Below are 22,647 nucleotides of genomic sequence, written 5' to 3'. Positions count from 1 at the left end.
CATGACTAGCTCGGATCCATGACTTTATTTTTGACAGCCCACTCAGCGAATGAAGCGCATCTTTCTCTTTTCAGTGAATTAACCATTTCATTTTTTTTTTCTTCAGATAACGAACCTCCAGAATTTGATAACTGTGAGAATGTTACCTTATATACCGACCCTGATAAGAATTATACCACTGCGATCCCAAGTGCAACGGCAAGTGATAATGTAGCAGCGACTGTAGAATGCTCAGCAATCCCAAATCAGCTGGAAATTGGTGTTCACCAAGCGTCCTGCATCGCCAACGATTCTGCGTCCAACACCGCCATGTGCGAGTTTGAAATATATGTAGTAGGTAAGTGTGACGGCTTGAGAATGCCTTATGTCATAAATCATGGAATCGTTCTCCTCAGATACACTTACCCACAGAAACCAAATTTTTGACACGTGAAATTGATGATATCCTCGGCATACTATTCTTTGAAGAGTGAGTAAAATTAACTTCAGATGGCGAATCTTGGTATATTTTTTTTGGTACTTTTAGTTACTTTTCATTGAAAGAGGCAAAGGAACTTCTTTACGGATATTTGTTTTATTTAATAATCTTGCTAACTTGATCCTGCTTTTTTTTTTGTTCACCATAGACATTCAAGACCCTGTCATCTCCTGCCCATCTAGGGGAACATTCCCAACCGAACCACGCCAACCAAACGCTACGGTGGTTTTTCCTGGAGACTACGTCGCTTCAGACAATACGGGCGACTTCCATGTTATCATCACGGAAATAAGTCCTAACTCCAGTGAGCCTAATGGAATGACGTGGAACGTCGGGGAAGCTGTGGTATTAGGCATTGGTAATCACACCTTCTTCTACTTGGTTACAGATGCAGCTGGAAATGAAGACTACTGTGCTTGGGATGCCGAGGTGTATGGTAAGATTCTTTCTAACTTTAGATTGCCAGGAGGCGGCTGAATACCCAGCTCAAAGTGAAAAAACCTTAATAACCGACTTCAGCTACACAAGACAGAGTTAGGAACCGAATCGCTATATCCAGGTGAAACAAGTGTTTATGATATAACGGATGCACAACTGTCTTCACAGTAAAACATATTTTAACTTATGCTCTAATGCACATAATGCAGTTCAATTCAAATGTATTTAATCTGTCAATGTCGCAGGTAACAAACCACCACAATGACAACGCCCACTTATATGTTCAGTTATTTAATCTTGCTCACTTTCTCCTATTATGTTTTGCACTGTAGATAATCAAGACCCTGTCATCTCCTGTCCACCTAGTAGATCATTTCCAACCGACCCAGGCCAACCCAACGCTACGGTGATCTTCCCCGATGACTACGTCGCTTCAGACAACTCAGGCGACTTTCAAGTTATCGTCACGGAATTGAGTCCTAACTCCAGTGAGCCTTATGGAATGACGTGGACCGTCGGGGAAGCTGTGGTATTAGGCATTGGTAACCACACCTTCTTCTACCTGGTTACAGATGCGGCTGGGAATGAAGACTACTGTGCTTGGGATGTCGAGGTGTACGGTGAGAGCTTTCTGTCGCTCACTTTAGATTGCTGGAAGATCGCTGAATATCCAACTTTACAATAACTTGATATGGGACAACCGATATACCGACATGAGCTACACAAAACAGTGCCAAGAACCGTTTTCCTGATGTAAAGAGGAACGTGTTTCATTTGTTGCGCGATCAAATGGCTAAACGCTTAGCCTTGTAACTTGCTGAAAGTTAGAGATACTTGTTGACATATTACTAGACTCATCAGAATTCCTTTCTGCACAATAAAAGATATTCAAACAAATAGCTCAAACCACTGCATGAAGTTCAATTGCAAATTCTTATCTTTCTTTATATATTAGATGACCAACCTGCAGTATTACAATGCCCCTCTGATGTGTTCAAATCTACCTTAGCTGGTTCGGATATGGGCACAGCCAGTTGGTCACCTGTAACTGCGACCGACAACTCCGGCATAATGTCGACTATTGTTGCCTCTCACACGTCAGGACAAATGTTCACACTCGGTAAACACACTGTGGAGTTCACTGGCACGGACCCCTATGGCAACGTCGGACGATGCAACTTCACAGTCACAATCACAGGTATTGCCTTGCTCTATATACTGATTTGTTTTAGAAACATGACTAAAACTGCAAATTTCAGTTGAACAAATCTGAGCAATCCTCAACAGACACGTTTTGGCGATCCTTAGTTAAAATTCGTGCTGTCTTAACACTTGTGAACTTTATATTCCTTGCTATAATACAAGCGCTTCGAAACCGCGCTGGCACAGCCTGACTTCAAAGCTGTCGTGCGTGCACTCTCCCAAACTTCACAATTAACGAGCTGTGATGTTCCGCTGCCTTTCCTGCAGGGGCCTTATTCACGAGTTGGTCGTTTTTGCCGAGTTCCCAAAGTTTTTGAACGTATTTCTTAAGTGTTAAATGTTCAATGGGATTTTTTTTTAATCCGGCTTTAAACATTAGGGAATTTTAATTACAAATGTAAAAATTATTCATTAAAGCAGACTGGAATTAATTTAAAAAAAATATGCTCTCATTCCTCTTTGCAAGTTAAAAAAAAAAAAAAAGATTTCACCTCACTTTCAATTCAATTTGGCCGACTCGTGAATAAGGCCCATTGGAGTGTACTGCTCCAGTGGGCTTAATGACTGATTTGTCATACAGTCTAAGCTTCGCTGTGGATGTTTGCAACGGCTCTTCTGTCTGTAATTTTCTGTTTGCTCTGAAGTAGTCCTGTTCTGCATGTAGCATTGTTGTCTATCAGAAATTCCGGTGCTGCTGCTTTACCACATGACCGAGGTCTGGTATGTGGATTTGAAAGATAATTGGTGCCTTTGGCCTATTAGCGTTCTTCTTTTCTGGTTTGCAACACTCTAAAAAAAAAAAGTGTGAAATTGTGTTGTGTAAAACTGTTGGGGACAAAAAAATTTAATTACTGCTCAGTACTGAGCGAAATAACAATTTCGCTTTTACCTCCTCTATGTGTTATCACCCAAGTGATGGGTTAAAGAACATTTATTTACCCCACAACTGCGTCATAATTTTTCATTGTCACGTCGAAGAGTAAAATTTACCACGACATTGGCAAAAATGTTATCACTGTGCAGGGTTAACTGACACACGTGATAACGTTACCCAAAATTGTGCACCCGTATCACTCATGTACAAGATGGCCGCCGCTTGTGAGGCCCTACCAAGTTAGGCAATTGAAGACGTAATTCCCTTGTTCAAGGTTAGTCAGTGAAATGAATCTCAGTTTTGTTTCCTCCAAATGCGATGCTGATAAATAAGGATTACTATCGGGGGATTGGAGGACTGAAATGCTTATTAATGAGACAGTATTTGCAACATGAACTTCACGCTCTGCCAAGCACGTTTACATGCATGCGTTGTATAGTGAGTCTTCTCATCTATAGAAACACACAGTCAAGTGACCGAAATTTTGGGGAAACAAATTGTAATGAGTTGATTGACGGAACTTCTTACACCCCTGCCCATTTGGTATTAGTTATCCCGCGTTCCTCGTAATAATCCTCATGCATCGTCACCTTATATTAGGAAATATCTTATTCATTTAACTGGCTTTTAAACCCAGGATTCCGTAATTGAAATACTTTGGTTTAGCCCAGCGATTGCTGTCTCTGGTAATTAACATTGCAGAATTCAAAGTTGAAATAAAACCTCAAGGGTCAACATACAAAGGTGCACAATAACTGATTAAAAAAACCTTCAAGCAATGGGTAAATTTAGAACCCAACGGTGTAGGGTAGAATTAGAACCCAGTATCTTGGTAAGATTACAAGTTGATGACCATGTTCCCTTGTTTTCTCAAAAAGGTAGTACTTTTTTCCAACATTGAGCGACTATATTTTAGAGTGAACTTTTGCCAGATCTGCTGACTGGTAGCTTATTTTTGGTCCGGGGTTTCCTGTTCCTAGGAGAAAAAGGAAAATCCTGACACATGAAGATGGAAGTATACGTATATGTATATACATATACTCAGTATTCTAAGTAGTTATGCCGGCCAAATAATTTGTTTAAAACATTGAGGATGATGTTATTATTGCTCCTACTTTAATACGTTGTGTAACAAGAATATGTAATATAATGTGTGGATCTTTTCTCTCGTCTGAGAAGTGGTCGTGGGAAAATAGCAAAATGTCTGGTACTTGTAGGTTGCAGGCTAGTACATAGGCCCAAAAATGGCTACGTCAAATCATGATGTGCATGCCCTCGAATGATCTGCTGATGGAGCATATTGAGGACCATGAACTTGAGAGTTTGTTAAAATTTTACACTCGCACATAAAATGGCTATACATTTCAGAAAAAGAAAGTATACATTGAAACTTATCACAATACATACACACTAAACAACAGTTCCTACATAAAATAACATTAGATATTTTGGACCCAAGATTATACACGAGACTTTGATAATCAGCGCTTAAATTTAGCATTACAGCATTTTATATGCACGCGGGACAACGTGAATCCCGATATCGGTTATTATCCTCAGGATCGGGAGTCAAAGCTAGCATTGCTGCACCTGTCCCACATTGATCACAGAGCTGACCATCAAGGGGATTACTCGAGTCATTATTGATTCACTTCGCCAGACGCACTGATAGACAGTGGTTAACAGTTTCTAAGTTTCCCGAATCACACGCCCAGCCCGCATATATCACCCTGAGATTATGTCCCTTTCCATTTTGCTAACATTTCCAACCCAACAAATCAAACAATATCGCAAAACATTGAATACAATTGAGTTACAAAACAACTTTAAATATTCAGTTCGGCATTAAAAGTAGCCATTTTACATAGACAGTAACTCCTAGTATTTTTTTTTTTACTACATTTGTCCACAAGCCAGGTAAACTTATCATTCAATGTTTCACACAAAAATGTATATGTGGGCGGGATGAGAGCGGGTATTAATGTAAATACGGTAACTTAAAGTGTGCACTAATTGTTTGTATTTTCATTTTGGAACAGAATTTTGCATTGAACCCCTCGGAATGGAAGATTTGGGTATCCATGCGTCTAGTATTTCCGCCTCCAGTGTTTTTAAGTGGTCGAGTAGTGATGATATCAAGCATCGATGCAAAGCACAGAACGCGCGATTGAATCTTCCGCTCGGCACTAATCCAAACCGGCAGAACGGAGGATGGTGTCCCGATGAAGCAGACAAAAACACCACATCACATTTACAGGTTGGTGTCATGAGTATTGCAGGTAAACATCTTGCGAATTTACTATGTTCAATAAAGTCTTGATTCGATTTGTTTTCTTTTTGCTTGTACCCACCACCCCCTCGAAGGGTGCTGCTGACCTTATATCAGTGTGTAGTACTCGAGTCCCTGACTCGTGCTCGAGTCTCAATTGATTAGAGTTAAACTTAATTATATGGGCAAAAGACTCGGACTGGCTCTCGACCAAAATACATATTGAAACTCTAGACTCAAGACTCGAACTGGACTCGAGTGTTCATCTACAGAACTCCTTCATTTCATTTGATTTTTTTTTAAGATTGATATTGTATCCCAGAGAACCGGGGAAAACACTTGATTCGCAGTTTACGTTCATTATTGGTCAACACGTTTCCTTTGGCTCACGAAATATGACATTATATTATTATACACAATCACTATAATGTATGCATAATTATGACCACTATAAAGAATTTTTTTGTTTGTTATGAATCCATACGGCGTTCCCCTGCCGCAAGATGACGTAATTACAACAAATAACCATCAACCACTAACCGTAATCACAACAACGTCTTGGTAATAATGCAAAATCTCCCCTGACAAACGGGGTAGAGTAGTGTGCGAGCGCTACATCTGCATGCACATAACGGTTTATTTTCGGTTGCACGCGTATTACGATCAAAGTGGTGCATTAAGTTGCAGCAAAATCTAAAACCAGAGGCAATAATTGAAGAGTTCCAAGACGTTGTGGTAGAGTTTTGTGGATGATAGCGGTTCGATTTGATTGCGCCTGTTTGGTTTTTTTTGCTGGTGATCGTGTATCTAATATAAAACGTCTTGACTCATAGCAACCGATAAAGCACGAGGCCGTTGTCTGTCCTCCTATACACGTGTGTTATGTGGTCAAGTGTCCAGTCTACACTGCGATAACAATGGGTTAAACTCGCTCAGGGTCGTGTGCTTTGTCAGAACTGTTCAAGAAATAAGTAAGAATATATTTGCTTTATTGCTATCACATAACATTAACTCTAGATCGATCTTGGTCGTTCGCTGCAAGTTGAGGGCATCATAACCCAAGGAGGTGGCTTCACTGACACGGATGAATGGATCGAACAGTATCAGCTTCGGTATCGTTACGCTGAGGGGCAACCGTGGAATTACATACTTGATGAAAATGGCGATATCAAGGTACAGAACATCAGATTTAAAAACCAAAGTAGGCTAAATCATAGATTAAGCATATTTAACAAAGTGAAGCATCGAACCTGAAAAATAGGAACAGTTCCGGTATATATCCAGTTAGTTCTCCTGAGCTACGCATCCTAAAGAAAATCCGGCAGCTGCGTCTCAGTTCATTGGAACCAGACAGAATTTTGGCAATTTCATTGTGTCAACTGTTTATTTTTCTCTTTTCTCCTGGATCGAAATACCCATAGAACGAAAGAACAAACGTCATTTTTTGTTTATCACTTGTATGAACTTATGGTAGATTTGATTTGTTTTTGCCTATTAAAAGGAATTCACGGGAAATACTGACAAAAGTTCCCCAGTGACCAGGATCTTTGACGCGCCAATAACGGCTCAGATCATCAGATTCATACCCACAGCGTACCATGTGTGGCCTACACTCCGAATGGAGCTTCTTGGTTGCAGAGGTAACGTAACGCACCTTTCAACCTTCTTTTTTGCAACGTTTCAAGATAGAATTGAAGATTATTAAGCGCATGACTCACGGGGCACCATCTCTTTATCTCTTGCCTGGGGTGCCGCATAGGAATGTGGGGTAAAACGATTAATCCCACTAACTCCATATTTTTTGGTCGTCAATTAATGGTTCTGAGTGTAATGCCTTAATAAAACACTGTGCCATCTAATGTAATTTCTGTCCAGTTACAGCCAACCTGTTTTTCCTTTTCCATCTTTGTCAATCGCTAGTTTTTGAGGGATTTCAGAAAAAAAACACGTATTGTTACAAAGCAGTTAATATTTATCCCAAAAACGTCCTACCCACGGATCCTTATTTTTTTCGGGGGGGGGGTATTCATTTGGCAAAAATTACATTTAAATTTATTTCTATTTTAATAAGGAATTAGATGAACATTTATTTGCACTAATTGTGTATACAAATCGCCTCAAACACATTTTTGCAGGGTTGAAGGCCTATCTGGTCAAATAATCAAACACATTTTGTTACAAAGGTACCGCTTTATTAATTTGACATTTATATTAAACAGGATTGATTCCTCATTTGGTTGAGCATCGAAACGGCAGTCCGAAGATCGCCATTTCAAACCCCGCTCCAGAGGGTTTTTCTGGATTTAATTTTAAACTTAGCTTGAAAATAGTTGAACATTTGCTTGCACTTGTCAGAAATACTCCTTAAAGAAATTAAAAGAATGAGATCAGGTTTTGTAGCGCAACGCCCACATCCGTATGCATCGACACACACACTCTCACAACACTGGTTAAATTTGGTTGGTAAAAACGTTGTGTACATTTTACCAAACGTTTGGTAAAATTGGCTCATTGTTTAACCAACCTTTTATTTTTAACCAACTGTTGGGCTGTTGACTTGGTAAGCAACGGTTAGTAAAAATAGTTGAACTAACCCAACGTTTGTGAAACTTGGTTAGGTTTAATCAAGGTTGTGTAATATGTGTAATATTAACCAACCGTTGGTTTTCAAGGTGAACAGCGCAACAGTTTTTAACCAACTTAAAAAGTTGGTTAAAAAATGAACACATTTTTCCCAACGTTGGGTAACATGTACCCAGCATTGGTCAAATTGGTAACATTCACACAATTTTGGTTGAAATTTTAACCAACTTTTTTAACCAACCAATTGTAAACCAATGTTTTAAGAGTGCACCTCCGGATCGCTCAGTAAAAACACGAAAAGAGCTAAAATAGCTGATTTCATGTGGTGTGTCTCGACTAATCAACATACCTGATGCTATAACCCAAATAATTAGAAAATCTTCTGCTACTGATTCAACATGTAACCTGACTCACTTTTCAAATAGATGTGTGCTTTCAGCCACTGGGTGTACAAGATGGGAGTGTGCCCGACTCCAGTTTTTCAGCTTCAAGTTGGCGAAGCGACCTCAATAACAGTGACTGTCTCCCCGCTAACGGCCGGCTGAATTTTGGTCACGGCAATGACGGCACAACCTTAGGCGGGTGGTGCCCTGCAACCAACAACACAGATGACGAACCTTGGCTGGCCGTGGACCTTGGACTGGCATTGCGGGTAGAGGGCGTCCTCATCCAAGGCGGTAACCATAGCGATCCGGCCATGATGGAATGGGTGACCAAATTCCGAGTGGATTACAAGGTCAACAGTACTGACGATTGGATGACAATTATGACCAGAAAGGAGAGAACAATGGTAAGTCGGGTGGAACTTTCATCACAAACTATGGATAATCCGATATTTTTTTTCGTGGTATAACAGAAACTCTTCAATTAGTGGTCTTCAAGCAATTCGGGCGATTTACAATGCAATTCGGGCGACAAAGAGTTTGCAACGGAGAGTCCATTTTTCAAGTTTACGGTCGACAAAACATGGCTCATTTGAATAAGGGAATAAATGTGTGCTTCGGAGGTTTTTATCACTCTGTTTAAGAGCACTTAGAGTCTGGGTGCTGATAATTACCCGAGCCGGAGGCGAGGGTAATTATCAGCACCCAGACTCTAAGTGGTCTTAAACAGAGTGATAAATACCGACGGAGCACATATTTATTCCCATTCATAAATACCTTTTCGGTAAGAAAAAATCATATAATTCGTTCAAAACATTCCGATTTTGTTCAACAAATTCACTTTATGCTTTTTGAAACATCCCTCTTGCACAATAATGGAGTGTTCAGCTGGCGAGTAAGATGTAAACAATCCTTTTATGGACATTGACGCGCGCGTATCATGTTCTGCGCGATGTCGCGCAGAACGCACCTGGCGCGTTGCGTTTAGAATTTAGAACTTTAAAATTCTGACTCCCTGGTAGTGTTGCGCATGCCTACGTGAGGATTGTGAACGTTCAACCAATGAAACGATAAGAGGCACTGGATTTTTAGGAGTTCACATTTTATAGTGACACTGGAAAAGTGTTTAAGACCAGCTAGCCATGTCTTTATCATCCGTTTAAGACCGGCCACGTGACGAGCTCTCGACCAATAGGAATGCGTAAACTGTCTTAGGTATTTATGAATGAGTGTTGGTAGACAACTTGAGCTAATACGTCATAGATTGGGGCATAGCATTCTGCCGCCTTACAAAAAACAGCATTTGATAACTAGAAAAGAAATGGGCAAACAGATCCTCGAATCATACGCTTACGAAACCCCTGACCGGAAAAACTAACAATTTCAAATGTCCCGCGCTGCGAATTTGTCGACCATCTCTCACAATACACTGGGAAAAAAAGAACTCTCCGTGGCAAACTCTTGGTGGCACACTACATCGTGAATCGCCCGAATTAAAGTAGCCTCCACGTTTTTTGTTGAGTTTCATAAACTGAAAAGTATTTATATTTCTAAATTTCTTTTTCATTCACTTTTGAATGAGACATTGAAAGAAAAAAATTGCACACAGTGAGTTATTGAAACAAATACTATACAAATTTTGAATTTACAAAAAGTGCCCCAACAATAACTCCGTGCACACAAGGTGGGCTGGCTCCCCGCCCACAACAAGGTGGGCTGGCACCCCGCCCACAACGAGTATCGATAATGTACTGACCGGGAGCCAGTCTGCTGGGATGGCGGACCTGAACTTTTCTCTGAGGGTTGGAGGTGCTATAAAAAGTAAATTTATATTGGTTTAAACGTAACATTGAGGTTGAATATTTATGAACAGAAAAAATCGAAACTGTTGCACATGAAACAACTTTAAGCAGCACGCGATACGGGGATTGGTAAAGGCAATTTTTTAACAGCTACTTCATAATGTTGGTATGCACTAACAAGTGTCGGCCATAGTGAGATAGGTTGAAAGTGGGAATTTATCAAAATATCATTGAAAGTAGTATGATAAGATATCAGTGAACAAAATATATTGTGTTGTTTACATAAGGGACGGATTTGATGCTTAGAGATTATCTTGCTGCTCAACCCGCTTTATGTGGATACAATCTTAAGTCATGAATTCTTCCTCTTACTTTACCCTTCTGAAGGAATATTTTGGGAACGAGGATGCAAACACACCAAATAGACATCTGTTTTACGTACCAACCGTGCTTCGTTTTATCCGGATTGTGGTCATAGAGTACGAAGGGTACCCTTCATTACGGTTTGAGGTCTTAGGCTGTAAAGGTGAGTTATTGCGCAGACACAATTGAATCCCAAGAAAATTTCTTGAGCTTAAAGGGTCGATGCGATAATTTTCTCTGAGGAAAACACTTTGTGCAACATTTTACTCCTCTTAGAGGATAAATACGAAAACTATTGATCATCCCGTCTGAGTGAATTATATGGAAATGTGCACTTCTTAAAACTTTAAAAATGGTCCATACTTTTCCTGGACAACCCGGCGCTGTTGCTGTGAAGTCATTTCAGAAGGACACTGTTTGGGGGTATCATGTTCAAATTGTGAACTCAAAATTTTCTAATCGAAAAATTTCGTTCAAAAATATGGAAATTTTGTAGTTTAGTAACAAAAATGTCACCAAAACACACTTGAAACCCTTGAAAATGGCAAGATAAAATTTGCAACTAAGGTTTCATTAGACACAAAAGTGATTTTTCAAGGATGGCATGAACAAAAATACATTGCATGCAAGAGGTGTCATTGCAATGCATTTATTCACCAAGCATTTAATCAAGAGAAACAAGTGATAGTGTTAAGACTGTCCAGTCTTAACTAGACCTTCTTCTAGACCTCCTTCTAGACAGTGATCCGAGAAAAAACATGTAGGTGACAAATAGGCGCACAGGGATAGGTAAAAATCAAAGGGGAAAGGATAAGGTGTGGAGCATAACAGGGAACCGACGGGTGTGGGGTAGGTAGTGTCAAAGCGACGGGATTCAGACGGAAGGGATGACGCTGGGGGATGGATATAAAGGAGTGTTGTAGCTCATTAAGTGTTAGCTGAATAGGAGATAAGAGGAGATGATAATTAGGATGAGGGAAGAAACAGATGGATTAGGCAAAGGATTAAGTGACAAACCACAGGAGGTTTAGCCACTAGGATTCTCTGTAACGAAAGACTATGAGGTTGACAATTAACAGGTTAGTCACTCCCTTTTTAATTTTGTTTTCAAGTGGTTGAATAGTCAGATGACATTTCATCCACACTTTCTCCCTGCTGAGGTGAACTGATTTCTTGCAATGGCCAAATGATTGTATGCAGGTTGAAATGGTAGGCAGCATGGCAGTCTGGTCTCTTAATGTTGACATTCGAAGACCATAGAAACGCTTGAATGTGTTTTTGGTCTCAAAAGAATGACACAGAAACAAACACTTTGAATTCACAAACACTCATCCTCTTTGTTAATTGCGAAGCAATACCAAAATGAAAACATTTTTAATGAAGGTCTTCTTCGAAAGTCAAGCATTTATTAATCGTGTATTTGCTCCTTCTTTTTTTGACGAAGCTCCATCCAACATAACATGTCCAAGTCCCGACTCGTTCACGCTTGCACAAGGAATGGGCGAAGTTGAAGTGGTGTTTCCTGCTGTCACCAGTTCCGATCCATACTTCAATCGTTTCACTGTCACAATCAGTGACGTCGACCCACTGGTGTCCAGCGGGGGTGTCATGTGGCGAGTAGGTGAAAACTCCACATTCCCTCCGCCAATGAACAGCAATGAGCAAACAGTTCATTACATAGCTACCGATGATGCCGGGAACCAAGCAACATGCGCATGGACGTTTGAAGTTACCGGTAAGCCGAAGACACTGAAGACATGGCACCCTTTTCAATTTCGTGGCACTGCGAAGAAAATTACTTATAAATGCATTGTGTAATCGCCAATATATGTAGTGACATGACTAGCTCTGATTCATGACTTCATTTTTGACAGCCCACTCAGCGAATGAAGCGCATCTTTCTCTTTCCAGTGAATTAACCATTTCATTTTTTTCTCTAGATAATGAGTCTCCAGTATTTGATAACTGTGAGAATGTTACCTTATATACCGACCCTGATAAGAATTATACCTCTGCAATCCCAAGTGCACCAACGGCAAGTGATAATATAGCAGCGACTGTAGAATGCTCAGCAATCCCCAATCAGCTGGAAATTGGTGTTCACCAAGTGTCTTGCATCGCCAACGATTCTGCGTCCAACACCGCCATGTGCGAGTTTGAAATATATGTAGTAGGTAAGTGTGCACAAAGCTTAAAAATGCGTTATATCTTAAATTATGGAATCGTTTTCCACATATTCACTTACCCATAGAAACCCAATTTTGGACAGGTTAAATTCGGCTCGGTTCTTTGAAGAGTGAACAAAATTTACTTCAGTAGGCGGAAACTTCGAAGCTAGGTATACATTTTGGTACTTTTACATAAATAATTCATTGAAATGAAGCAAAGAAACTCACAGATTTTTGTTGAATATAATAAACTGGCTGGCTTTATCTTGTTTTACTTTCTATCCTAGATATTAAAAACCCTGTCATCTCGTGCCCACGTAGTAGATCATTCCCAACCGACCCAGGCCAACCAAACGCCACTGTGGTCTTTCCTTATGACTACGTCGCTTCAGACAACTCGGGCGAGTTCCAAGTTATCGTCACGGAATTGAGTCCTAACTCCAGTGAGCCTAATGGAATGACGTGGACCGTCGGGGACGCTGTGGTATTAGGCATTGGTAACCACACCTTCTTTTACCTGGTTACAGATGCGGCTGGGAATGAAGACTACTGTGCTTGGGATGTCGAGGTGTATGGTAAGATTCTTTCTAACTTTAGATTGCCAGAAAGCGGATGGATATCCAACCCTAGCTGAAAATCAATAAACTGACATCAGCTAATAAAACAGAGTTTAATTCGTAAATCCAAGTGAAACATATACTGATATACCAGATGCACAATTGTCTTCACTTATATTAATACTAATGTGCTTATCCACTTTATAAGTGAAAAACCTAAATAACGGACTTCAGCTGCACAAGACAAAGTTAGGAACCGAATCGCTATATCCAGGTGAAACAAGTGTTTCTGATATAACGGATGCACAACTGTATTCACAGTAAAATATATTTAAACTTTCTAACATTAGATTGCTGGAAGATGGCTGAATATTCAGCCATTTATATGACAAGCGTGGACCGACATCAGCTAAATTAAACAGAGTTAGGAACTGTATTCATATATCCAGGTGAAACAGGTGTTTCTGATATCTCATATGTATGATTGCCTGCACAATATGAGTTTTTTTTCAAACAGTGTTCTAACCGACCTAATAAGGTTCAGTTCCAATTTCTTGTATTGTAAATATCTTAGATTACCACCCACACTCTAAAAACAGATTGGTTGAAATAACCAATATATTGGTCAAATTCAACCAATGTGGTTGGTAGATATGTGTCCAACCAATCTATTGGTTAAAATAACCAATCTGAAATGGTTTGCTTTTTTAACCAATCCATATTGATCAGAAAACTAACCAACATATCTTGGTTGTTTATTTAATCAATCAAGATTGGTTATTTTTTTAACCAATCTATCACCAATCTTGATTGGTTAATTTTCCAACCAACCGACATTGGTTGGAATACTAACCATCACATATTGGTCAAAACAACCAATATCATTGGGTAAAGATAACCAGTTATATTGGTTGGAATGACCAATCTTATTAGTTAAGTTTGACCAATTACATTGGTTGGAAATGACCCATATTATTGGTTAAGTTTGACCAATTACATTGGTTGAAATGACCAACATTATTGTTTAAGTTTGACCAATTACATTGTTTGGAATGACCAATATTATTGGTTAAGTTTGACCAATTACATTGTTTGGAATGACCAATATTATTGATTAAGTTTGACCAATTACATTGGTTGGAAATGACCCATATTATTGGTTAAGTTTGACCAATTACATTGGTTGAAATGACCAACATTATTGTTTAGGTTTGACCAATTACATTGGTTTGAATGACCAATATTTAAGGGTTAAGTTTGACCAATTACATTGGTCGTCGGAGTGACCAATCTTATTGGTTAAAGTTGCCAAGTGGTTTAATTTGTTTACAGAACAAAAAGATTTAATAGACCAACATGATTGCTGTGATTCATCCTGTGCTTGTAGGTTTTATTTCAAAGAATATCAGTACATGCATGTACGCACATTTACAATCGACACAACATTTGCCAACATAAACAACAAAATGATCAAATTACCACGGAATATCTCAATGGATTGTTAGGGAATGACAGTCTAAAGCATTCTGTAAAATCATGGCTCCCAGTATGCTGACATCTTCAAGAAAAATAGTATTTTTCCAATGCTGATCGGCCGACAAGCGTTGGAAAAAAACTAGCTTTTTCAAAAACTGCTCCCATGCACTTTTTCATATTTATAGTTATTCCGCACTTTCGTTGCAATTGATTACACAGTCACACATATGAAGGGGTTAAAGCCTTCTTGACTGATTCTCTTTACCTTAGAATTTTCAAAAGTCTATTAATTGCTCTATTTTATTCTTAAGGGGGTCAGGAAACAAAAACATGATTGGTTTCCGTGGTTTTCCCAGCATCTACAAGCCCAAAAGGTGAAACAATTGCAGCAAAGGCGAATGTTGTAAATTCCTTTTAAGTTATTGTTATATCATATCTTTTTGTTATCCACTCATTGTGAAAAATGACCTTCCAAAATTTTCAGAAATCCTTAAATATGTTTAATACCACAAATGGTCATCTTGAAACAGCTTTGTCACTGCCACCCCATTAAAGAAAAAGTACACGGTATGTCTTAAAGGAAACATGCAGAGAAAAATCAGCTCATCTTGTTACTTGTTTTCATTGGAAGTGACAAGAAAGTGGTAGCTGTTTTATTATTAGGAAATCCTTACATTTAAGAAAGCGTTCTTTTACTTTTGTCACACAGGGTACTCCTTTTCAAAAGTGCATCGAACAACACAAAAATTAGTCCTTCAAAATTACCCACAAAAAGGTTTTGAAAATATTGGCCATTACTTTTGTACAAACAAGCTGTTTAATGATAAAACAAGTAAAAGGTGGAATTTACTCCAAGAAAATGAAGGAAAAGTTTGAAAAAAAATATGTGTTGAAATATTGAAATTTCTCACTTTTACTGCTACGAAGGAGGTGGAAAGTTATAGTTTTTGATATACGTGTATTAAAGTCAGAAAAATTATGTTGCATGTTTCCTTTAAGGGTTACTAGAGGCGGCATCCCTTGTGATGGCAGTTGAGATTTGTCCCAAAAGCTCCCTGACCCGTGGAGTCACGACATCATAGGGAGTTTGGATATCAAAAATGCCTCTCTGAACGAAAGTCCATATATCGGTAGCCTCTGAGGGGTACTGCGCGTTGAACACAAAGAATACCTTGAAACAAATATCCACTGCCTTCACAAGGGATTCCACCTCATAGAAAACATCATTGTAAAGCACAAAAAACTCCTTGGCATCAAGTATTGTGTTGCCAAGAATCAGGACCTGTGGCTGCCTGGTAACTCCCCTCTTTCGGCACTCCTCATCCCTCTTCTGGATGTAGCCAGCAAGGTCTGTTCCACACTGAAAAGCAAGGTTCATTAAATTATCACATTGGAAACTTTAAACTGTTGAAATAGGTGGAAGTTTTCAGTCAGCAAGCTTCACATACATGTACATGCATACATGTACATTGTAGAAGCATTGGACTAGCAGTTAAAGTACCGCAAGTTTTCAATTCCATGCAGCTTGATGTTTGTTAAGGGTTACCCTGTCCATGCTACATGGTGGTATTTAACATGTCGCATACATTCTATCCGAAGCCAAATAAAACAATTTTGTCTTCAATGGTACCATACCTTCTTCAGATCAATGAAGGCTCTCCGTCCCTCAGCTATGCTTGGCTTCCACTTTTTCCCCTTCCCAGTAGCCACTGTTCTTGGTGTTAGCAGCATCGGCAGCATGACAAGCACCGTTGCAGCTATGTCCTCTGCAAAGAATTAGCAACCATGGAATAATAAAGAGGAGTGCATAGATAAATGCTTTAATAACATCGCTACATAGATGGCGGATACCACAAAAAATGACAAACTTTCTTCAAGCGATATCTAGCAAAATACATACTGCTGTAGTCCCTCTTGACATGCCCATCTGACAAGGGGATGTTCCAGTCTTATATACACATAACCTGGGCTACTTGATCAGCCTTTTTTTAGTAATAGCCACTCTAAACGGGCTATCCCATGAGCCAACTCATGACTGGTGCTAGGGCGGTCACATACAGTAGGTGTACGGCAGGCGCGGTTCTAGAACCAATTTTTTTTTGGGGGGGGGGGGCTAGCACGGTGGATCCAGAATTTTTCCAGGGAGGCGTGCTGAAATGTTGACCGGTTATTTCATATTTCCTAAATCATTCACACTATATTAATTAATGCACCCTTGTCACGGCTATTTCTTCTTTAGGGGGAGACCGTTCGCATGTACATCACAATCCTTCTTTTTGCTAATGCAATTTTTTTTTTACGGAATTTATTTTGGGGAGACTAGACACAATTTTGGGGGGGCTACAGCCCCCCCCCTAGAACTGCGCCTGGTGTACGGTGGACTGCAACATTTCCTTAAAATATTGAACCACCCCCGTAATGTGTCAAACATTATGCCAAAAACAGCATTAGAATAAAGAGTGTGAAACTAACCTGGGGCTGGGGAGTAGTCGGCATCCTCTTCATCATCATCATCATCTTGGCCAGATATAAGCTTTGGATTATTCAGCTCTGCTACAAGGCGCACAGCTGTGTCATCACAGCAGTCTAGCTGTATTTGTTTTAATAGCTTTGGCGCCACCATCTCCCACCTTGCTGTAAAATTGCCAGCCTGCTCCTTGAAGAGAAGCTGGAAGTCCTCATCAATCTGAGATACACATGCATTATAAAATAAACAAAAACGCTGAAAATATATGCACTGAAGATTACAAAATATGTAGCTGTAAACAATTTGTTATGGGAGCATAATCTAATCAACCATAAAGTTTGTTAATGTACTCTTAATGGGAGACTTTTGAGACGATGGTGGCAGCAAACATACCCGGTCATTTTTCAATTGTTTACGTCATGTTTATAAAGCCAAAGCGCTCATGCTCAATATGAGGCGAGCAATGGCAAACTGAAATAACGTGAAATGACATTTTTTGACATTTTCAAAATGATTAAAATGGAACAATGAAACCTATGTAGTTTAAATTGCATCCATCAGTTGTTGCTGACCCGACTTTAGTATTTTGCAACTCCTACCATCTCTGTTATAATTTGTTTTACTTACCCATACATAAGAACCTGGATCTGCATATCTCGGGTAGGCTTGCAATATATCAGCGATTGATGGCTGATCTTCCCCATGGATCCAGTGGATTCTGGCCTGCCTTGTGTCAGCCATGTATGTCCGGACCATGTGTCTTGGCTCAGCGTTGTGTTTCAGCCAATTCCGTTTTTCTGAAAGAGTAGCTCCTGCATCCTCTGGTGCTGATAATTACATTGACAAAAAAACCCCAAATAATGATTGTGTTATGCACAGTTTAATCTACACACGGTACGAATGGCAATGTTGAGATACAAGTACAGGTTAGATGGGGATAGTGTACATGGAGCCAATCTCACCTGTGACAGCTATGCCGCGTCCGGAGGGTGAAGCTGCAGTTGGTCCCGTGCTTCTACATTTCGCAGCCCTCCCACCATTCTGCTTGCTCAACTTCCTTTGAATATTCCTGAGCCTCTCTTCAATGTATCCTGTTGCAGGCACTTTCCCCTTCCCAGGTGTGTAGAAGTGGTCCTAGGGACATGCAATTACAGTGTGCAAGAAATTTACCAGAACATTTGCCACAAACATGTACATGTAGTAGCCAGTATGTGAACTGTGAGGTCTTAACATACAACCAAGCTTTAAGCCACGTCATCACAGCTAAACAGCTAAACCAATTTGGGGCAGGCTTAATTACAATCTTTGTATGAATGTGATTATTAAGCCTGTCTGGATCCTATTACAATGCCATTAAACAAAGCTTCAAAAAAATGTACTCACATAACCACTGACAGAATCACACCTCAGGTTGGGGAGAGTTTTTATGATTTCTTCTGCCATCCTGCGTTTGTCCTCTGACTTGGGACTGCAATGAAAAAGAAAACGGTAAGTCACTCATCAATTTCACCAGAAGTCAGTCGAACCATATTTAAATACAAAAGGAAATGATAGCACGGATGAGCGGGATGACAGTCAATTCATGAATTCATTGTCAACAGGGTCTGGTAACGAGAAGTCTTTGATACATAGAAATGCCTGTATATACTGAGCAGGCCCGTCGCAGGGGGGGGGGGGGGTGTTAGTGCAACGCTTCACAATATGTTGTGCACACGGCCATGTGGTCCCAGTTTTGGTTAAAATATGGGTAAAAAATCACGCATCCAGATGCACATCCCCATCAGTTCCAAAATATGATCGCGGTTCCTACTTGTACTAAGGCACACAGTTTCATGCAAATCTGTCCATAACTTTTTGAGTTATCTTGTTCATAGACAAACCAATCAACCAACCAACAAACAAACAAACAAACTGACATCGGTGAAAACAGAACCTCCTTAAACGAGGTAATTACGACCAAGATTGAAAATAGGGGTTTTCTTCTTAATCTTTTTAACACATGTACCAGGTTTAGCTGTTAAATACAACGATGACCTTATTAAATTAACTTACTGTGATGTGCATGTCTGAATCAGCAGATTGACTGTTATTTGCACCAGCTTGACCCGCGAAGCCCGGGATAAGGTCAGCTTGTCCTCATACTCTTGAAGTATGGCCCGGCCAGAAGCACCGTGGTTCTCAAGTGTCGTTTTGATGTCCTGTACACGATGGAAAATAACTGGATAAATTAAGAGTAGGGAAAATTCAACTTTGATTTAGGGGCCCTACAATTTTATAAGGTACATTTGCTTCACAATTAATGAATTGTTTACACTGCTATACATGTACTTACAAACTGCTGTCTTGGTCTCTTGGCTGGTGGTGTCTGCAGATCTGCACTAGTATTCAATGTTGGGCTGGAGCTTCTGCTGATACCACAGCTAGGAGTAGAAGTGCGACTGGAGCTGCCAGTGCTTCCGGAATCTGGATTACTATGCTCATCGCTGGCTGCTGTGGTGTCATCCTGCTGATGTTTCTGAATATGGCATGAATATTTGCAATGATAATTAGTATTATTAGAAACTTGCCTAATTGCTGCATTTAGTTTATACTTAATATCAGTAACTTATATCAAAGTAGCCAAATGTATCAAATAAATTATAGTGAATTAAAAGAAAAAATAATAAATAAATCTTTTGATAGTCGAAGAAATGGGTAGGCCCTAAACAATGCACAATTTCATCATCGGGCAATCTCACTGTATGCACACATTATCTAGGTATAAATGTGTATTTGCTCAGATCAAAAGAGATGACTGGTTCACCAGTGATGCAGTAAATCCAATATAACACTTACCTAAATTAGTACCATGGCTTATGCTTCATCACAATGTAAAAGTCCTCATTTCCCTGTTGGTTTGAGCTTCTGAAATGCACTGGCTGAGAATCTAGGATAATCTTTGGAGAGGTATGTCTCAACATGAGAGGCTCCACTTTTCTCACACAGTAGGCAAACACGTGTCTATCAAAGTATTGAGTATGCCACAGTTCAACAATGAAGTGAACCACACCATCCAGAACATAGACATACAGGATGTTCCCAAAGTGAGGGGTTTCTGATTCCGTATCAACACCCAGCACAATACCCATACCAGGACGATAGACAATTCCATTGTATTTCACCCACTTTGCAGAGTAGATATCTTCATAGAGACCACAGTTCAGCAATTCTGAAATTATTGCACTGTTTTCCACATTTGCCAGTACTGTCACACTGCCACTCCCTATTTCTAGGGCTCTAGAACTGATGTGGGCATTGGAATAGATGCGATAACACTGTGCCAACTGATGTCTCATTGCCATTGTCTTGCAGATATTCTTGAAATTGCACACGATGTGAGAGAGCCGCCTGAAGAAATTGTGCTTAGCTTCAAACCGCATGGCCCAAAATCTGACAATTGGTCCCACAAGTCGTATGCACCTTGGGTAGTGTGTCATGTAATGCTGTTTTGGAAGAAGCCTTTTCTGTGGAAACAACTCTTTGAAAAGGTCGAGATGATCTGCAATCTGATGCTGAAGAAAGAAAGTGGCTTCACTTGATATAGCTGGTGCAAATACCACTGCCATAATCTCACAGAGACTTATCAGCAACTCCCAGTGATCATCATCTTCTGGAATAATGTCTCCGAGCATCAATGGCAGCACTCTCATCAAGCACCACATTTCACTTGCCTTTTGCTTCACTGTGCCATCAACGCTGTTGATAGAGTTAATTGAAATCTCAGCTGGCTTGCTACCAGAGTCAGAAAAGCCATCATTGAAGGAGCGGATCCTTTCATTTAGTGTGTCAAGGGTCACATACTTTTTCTCCTGAATGATCGCCTTCAAGATGTGCTTGAGCTCATAAGGGCATATTCCTTCAAGGAAGTCATGCATCACATCTGGTGTGTAATTTTCTGTGTGATGGAAGTACTTGAGGTCATTAAGTTTTGATGGGCCAACAACCCCAGTTTCAGATACTAAAGTGGGGTCCTGTGCTACATCCTTAACATGCTGTTCATGAGAAGCCCTATCTCGCAAAAGTCCTCTCTTTTCAAAGTAGGTAGTCTGCATCATTTCTTTATGAATGATGCAGAACCTACATGGATGGTTTGCTGCAAAGCTTTCTGCGAAGCCAAAGAGGCCGTGCATCCCCAAATTGTCGCCAGAAACTTGGCCCAATGCTACTGCAACGTGTATCTTTGTATTGTTTACGCATATTTCCATTCCTTCCTTGTGCAAATGCTGAAGTTCATCCACGATATTATCTAGAATTCTGGAGAATCCATACTTTTTCCTGTCTGCCGAATAGTATATCTGCAGAAGGTGGCAATTGACCAGCAAGGAGTTGTATGCAGCAGGCAGCTCTTTCACAATGTAGTAAAAGAAGCCAAGCTTGTGGACCCCTGTGTGAGTGCCGAGAGGATTTGTTGTTTCCAGATCATCGTTGAACAGACCTAGTGAAATGCAGTTAGGTTGAGAAAGTAAAGCACTGCTTTTGTAGTACTGGCCATCATGGAAATCTCTGAGTACACCATCATTCTTTGACTTGTTCTGTTGGATAGCCTCCCATACACCAGGCAGTTCCAAGAAGTTTTTCAATACTGCCTGCAAAGGCACATATGACATTGTGTCACACTTCACAACCTGAGTTGTAACTCCTGATATCCTATGGTTCTGCTGCTCAATTCTGTGACCGAGTACTATTTCTTGTGGCATTATGAGAGACCCTTCTCTCACAAAGTATTTGTTCTCCATGTACTGAGATGTAAGACCATGGAATGGTTGTTCATGGAGCTCAAACTTGGACTGTACCTCATCTAAAATGTTGTTCAGGTCCTCTGGATTCTCAGCAACACTTTTCAATTTCATTTGAGTGAATTTGTGTAGATGTTCCACAATATCTTTTACAATACTGGAAGAGTTCTCTACAACCATGTCCGCGTTATGCATAGTCATCGACCCACTGGCTCGCAGTTTGGCTATAAATGCAGCTGCTGGTTTACAGACGCCGTGCTCATCATGTACTGACCACTCTGTTGCATCAACCATGGAGGAATCAACACCGTCATCTTGCTCATCTGGGGTTTCATTTCCAATTTCAATGTCTGACTCGTATGCGTTAATGCCATCACCATCATTGTTATCCTGCTCAATTACAGCTTCTTCACATTCTGGGTGCAACTGAAGTAGGTGTTTGCGGTAAGAACTATACCTAGAGAATGTGCGCATACAACCATCTTGATAACACATAAATATTTCATCATCACTTATTACATTGTGCATTGTTCTGAGATGCCATCTCATTTGAGAAACTCTAGGAATTTCCTTTTTACATTTGAAACAGGTATAGCCCATATTTCACAGAAGGTCAGAAAGTATTGAGTCAAAAACCTTTAGCTCCTGTAGCTTCCGAAGAAACTTTGCCCTGGGGCCAACTTTCGGGAAGATGTCTCGAATCAAGTCTTCGTCGAGGATCAAGAAACTCTCTTGATCAATTTCTTCCTCTGTAAACAAATAATAAAAAAAAAATTCTATTAAAATCTTTTATTAGGTCAGTCCTAATTTT

At 40.0% G+C, this 22,647-nt stretch overlaps 1 protein-coding gene across 1 annotated transcript in view; it reads left to right on the top strand.

Moving 5' to 3' along the window:
• The window catches only part of LOC119725992 (hyalin-like), a 46,541-nt gene that overhangs the window by 390 nt on the left and 23,504 nt on the right, over nucleotides 1-22,647 (top strand). The window contains exons 2-3 of the mRNA XM_038197612.1: nucleotides 12,334-12,567; nucleotides 12,849-13,136. Coding sequence (XP_038053540.1) covers nucleotides 12,334-12,567; nucleotides 12,849-13,136 — 522 coding nt within the window. The remainder of the gene's footprint in view (nucleotides 1-12,333; nucleotides 12,568-12,848; nucleotides 13,137-22,647) is intronic.

This window comes from Patiria miniata, unplaced genomic scaffold (genome assembly GCF_015706575.1).
Source record: "Patiria miniata isolate m_02_andy unplaced genomic scaffold, ASM1570657v1 HiC_scaffold_19, whole genome shotgun sequence".
In the NCBI taxonomy this organism is placed as follows: domain Eukaryota; kingdom Metazoa; phylum Echinodermata; class Asteroidea; order Valvatida; family Asterinidae; genus Patiria; species Patiria miniata.
This window is presented reverse-complemented; position numbering and strand designations above follow the sequence as displayed.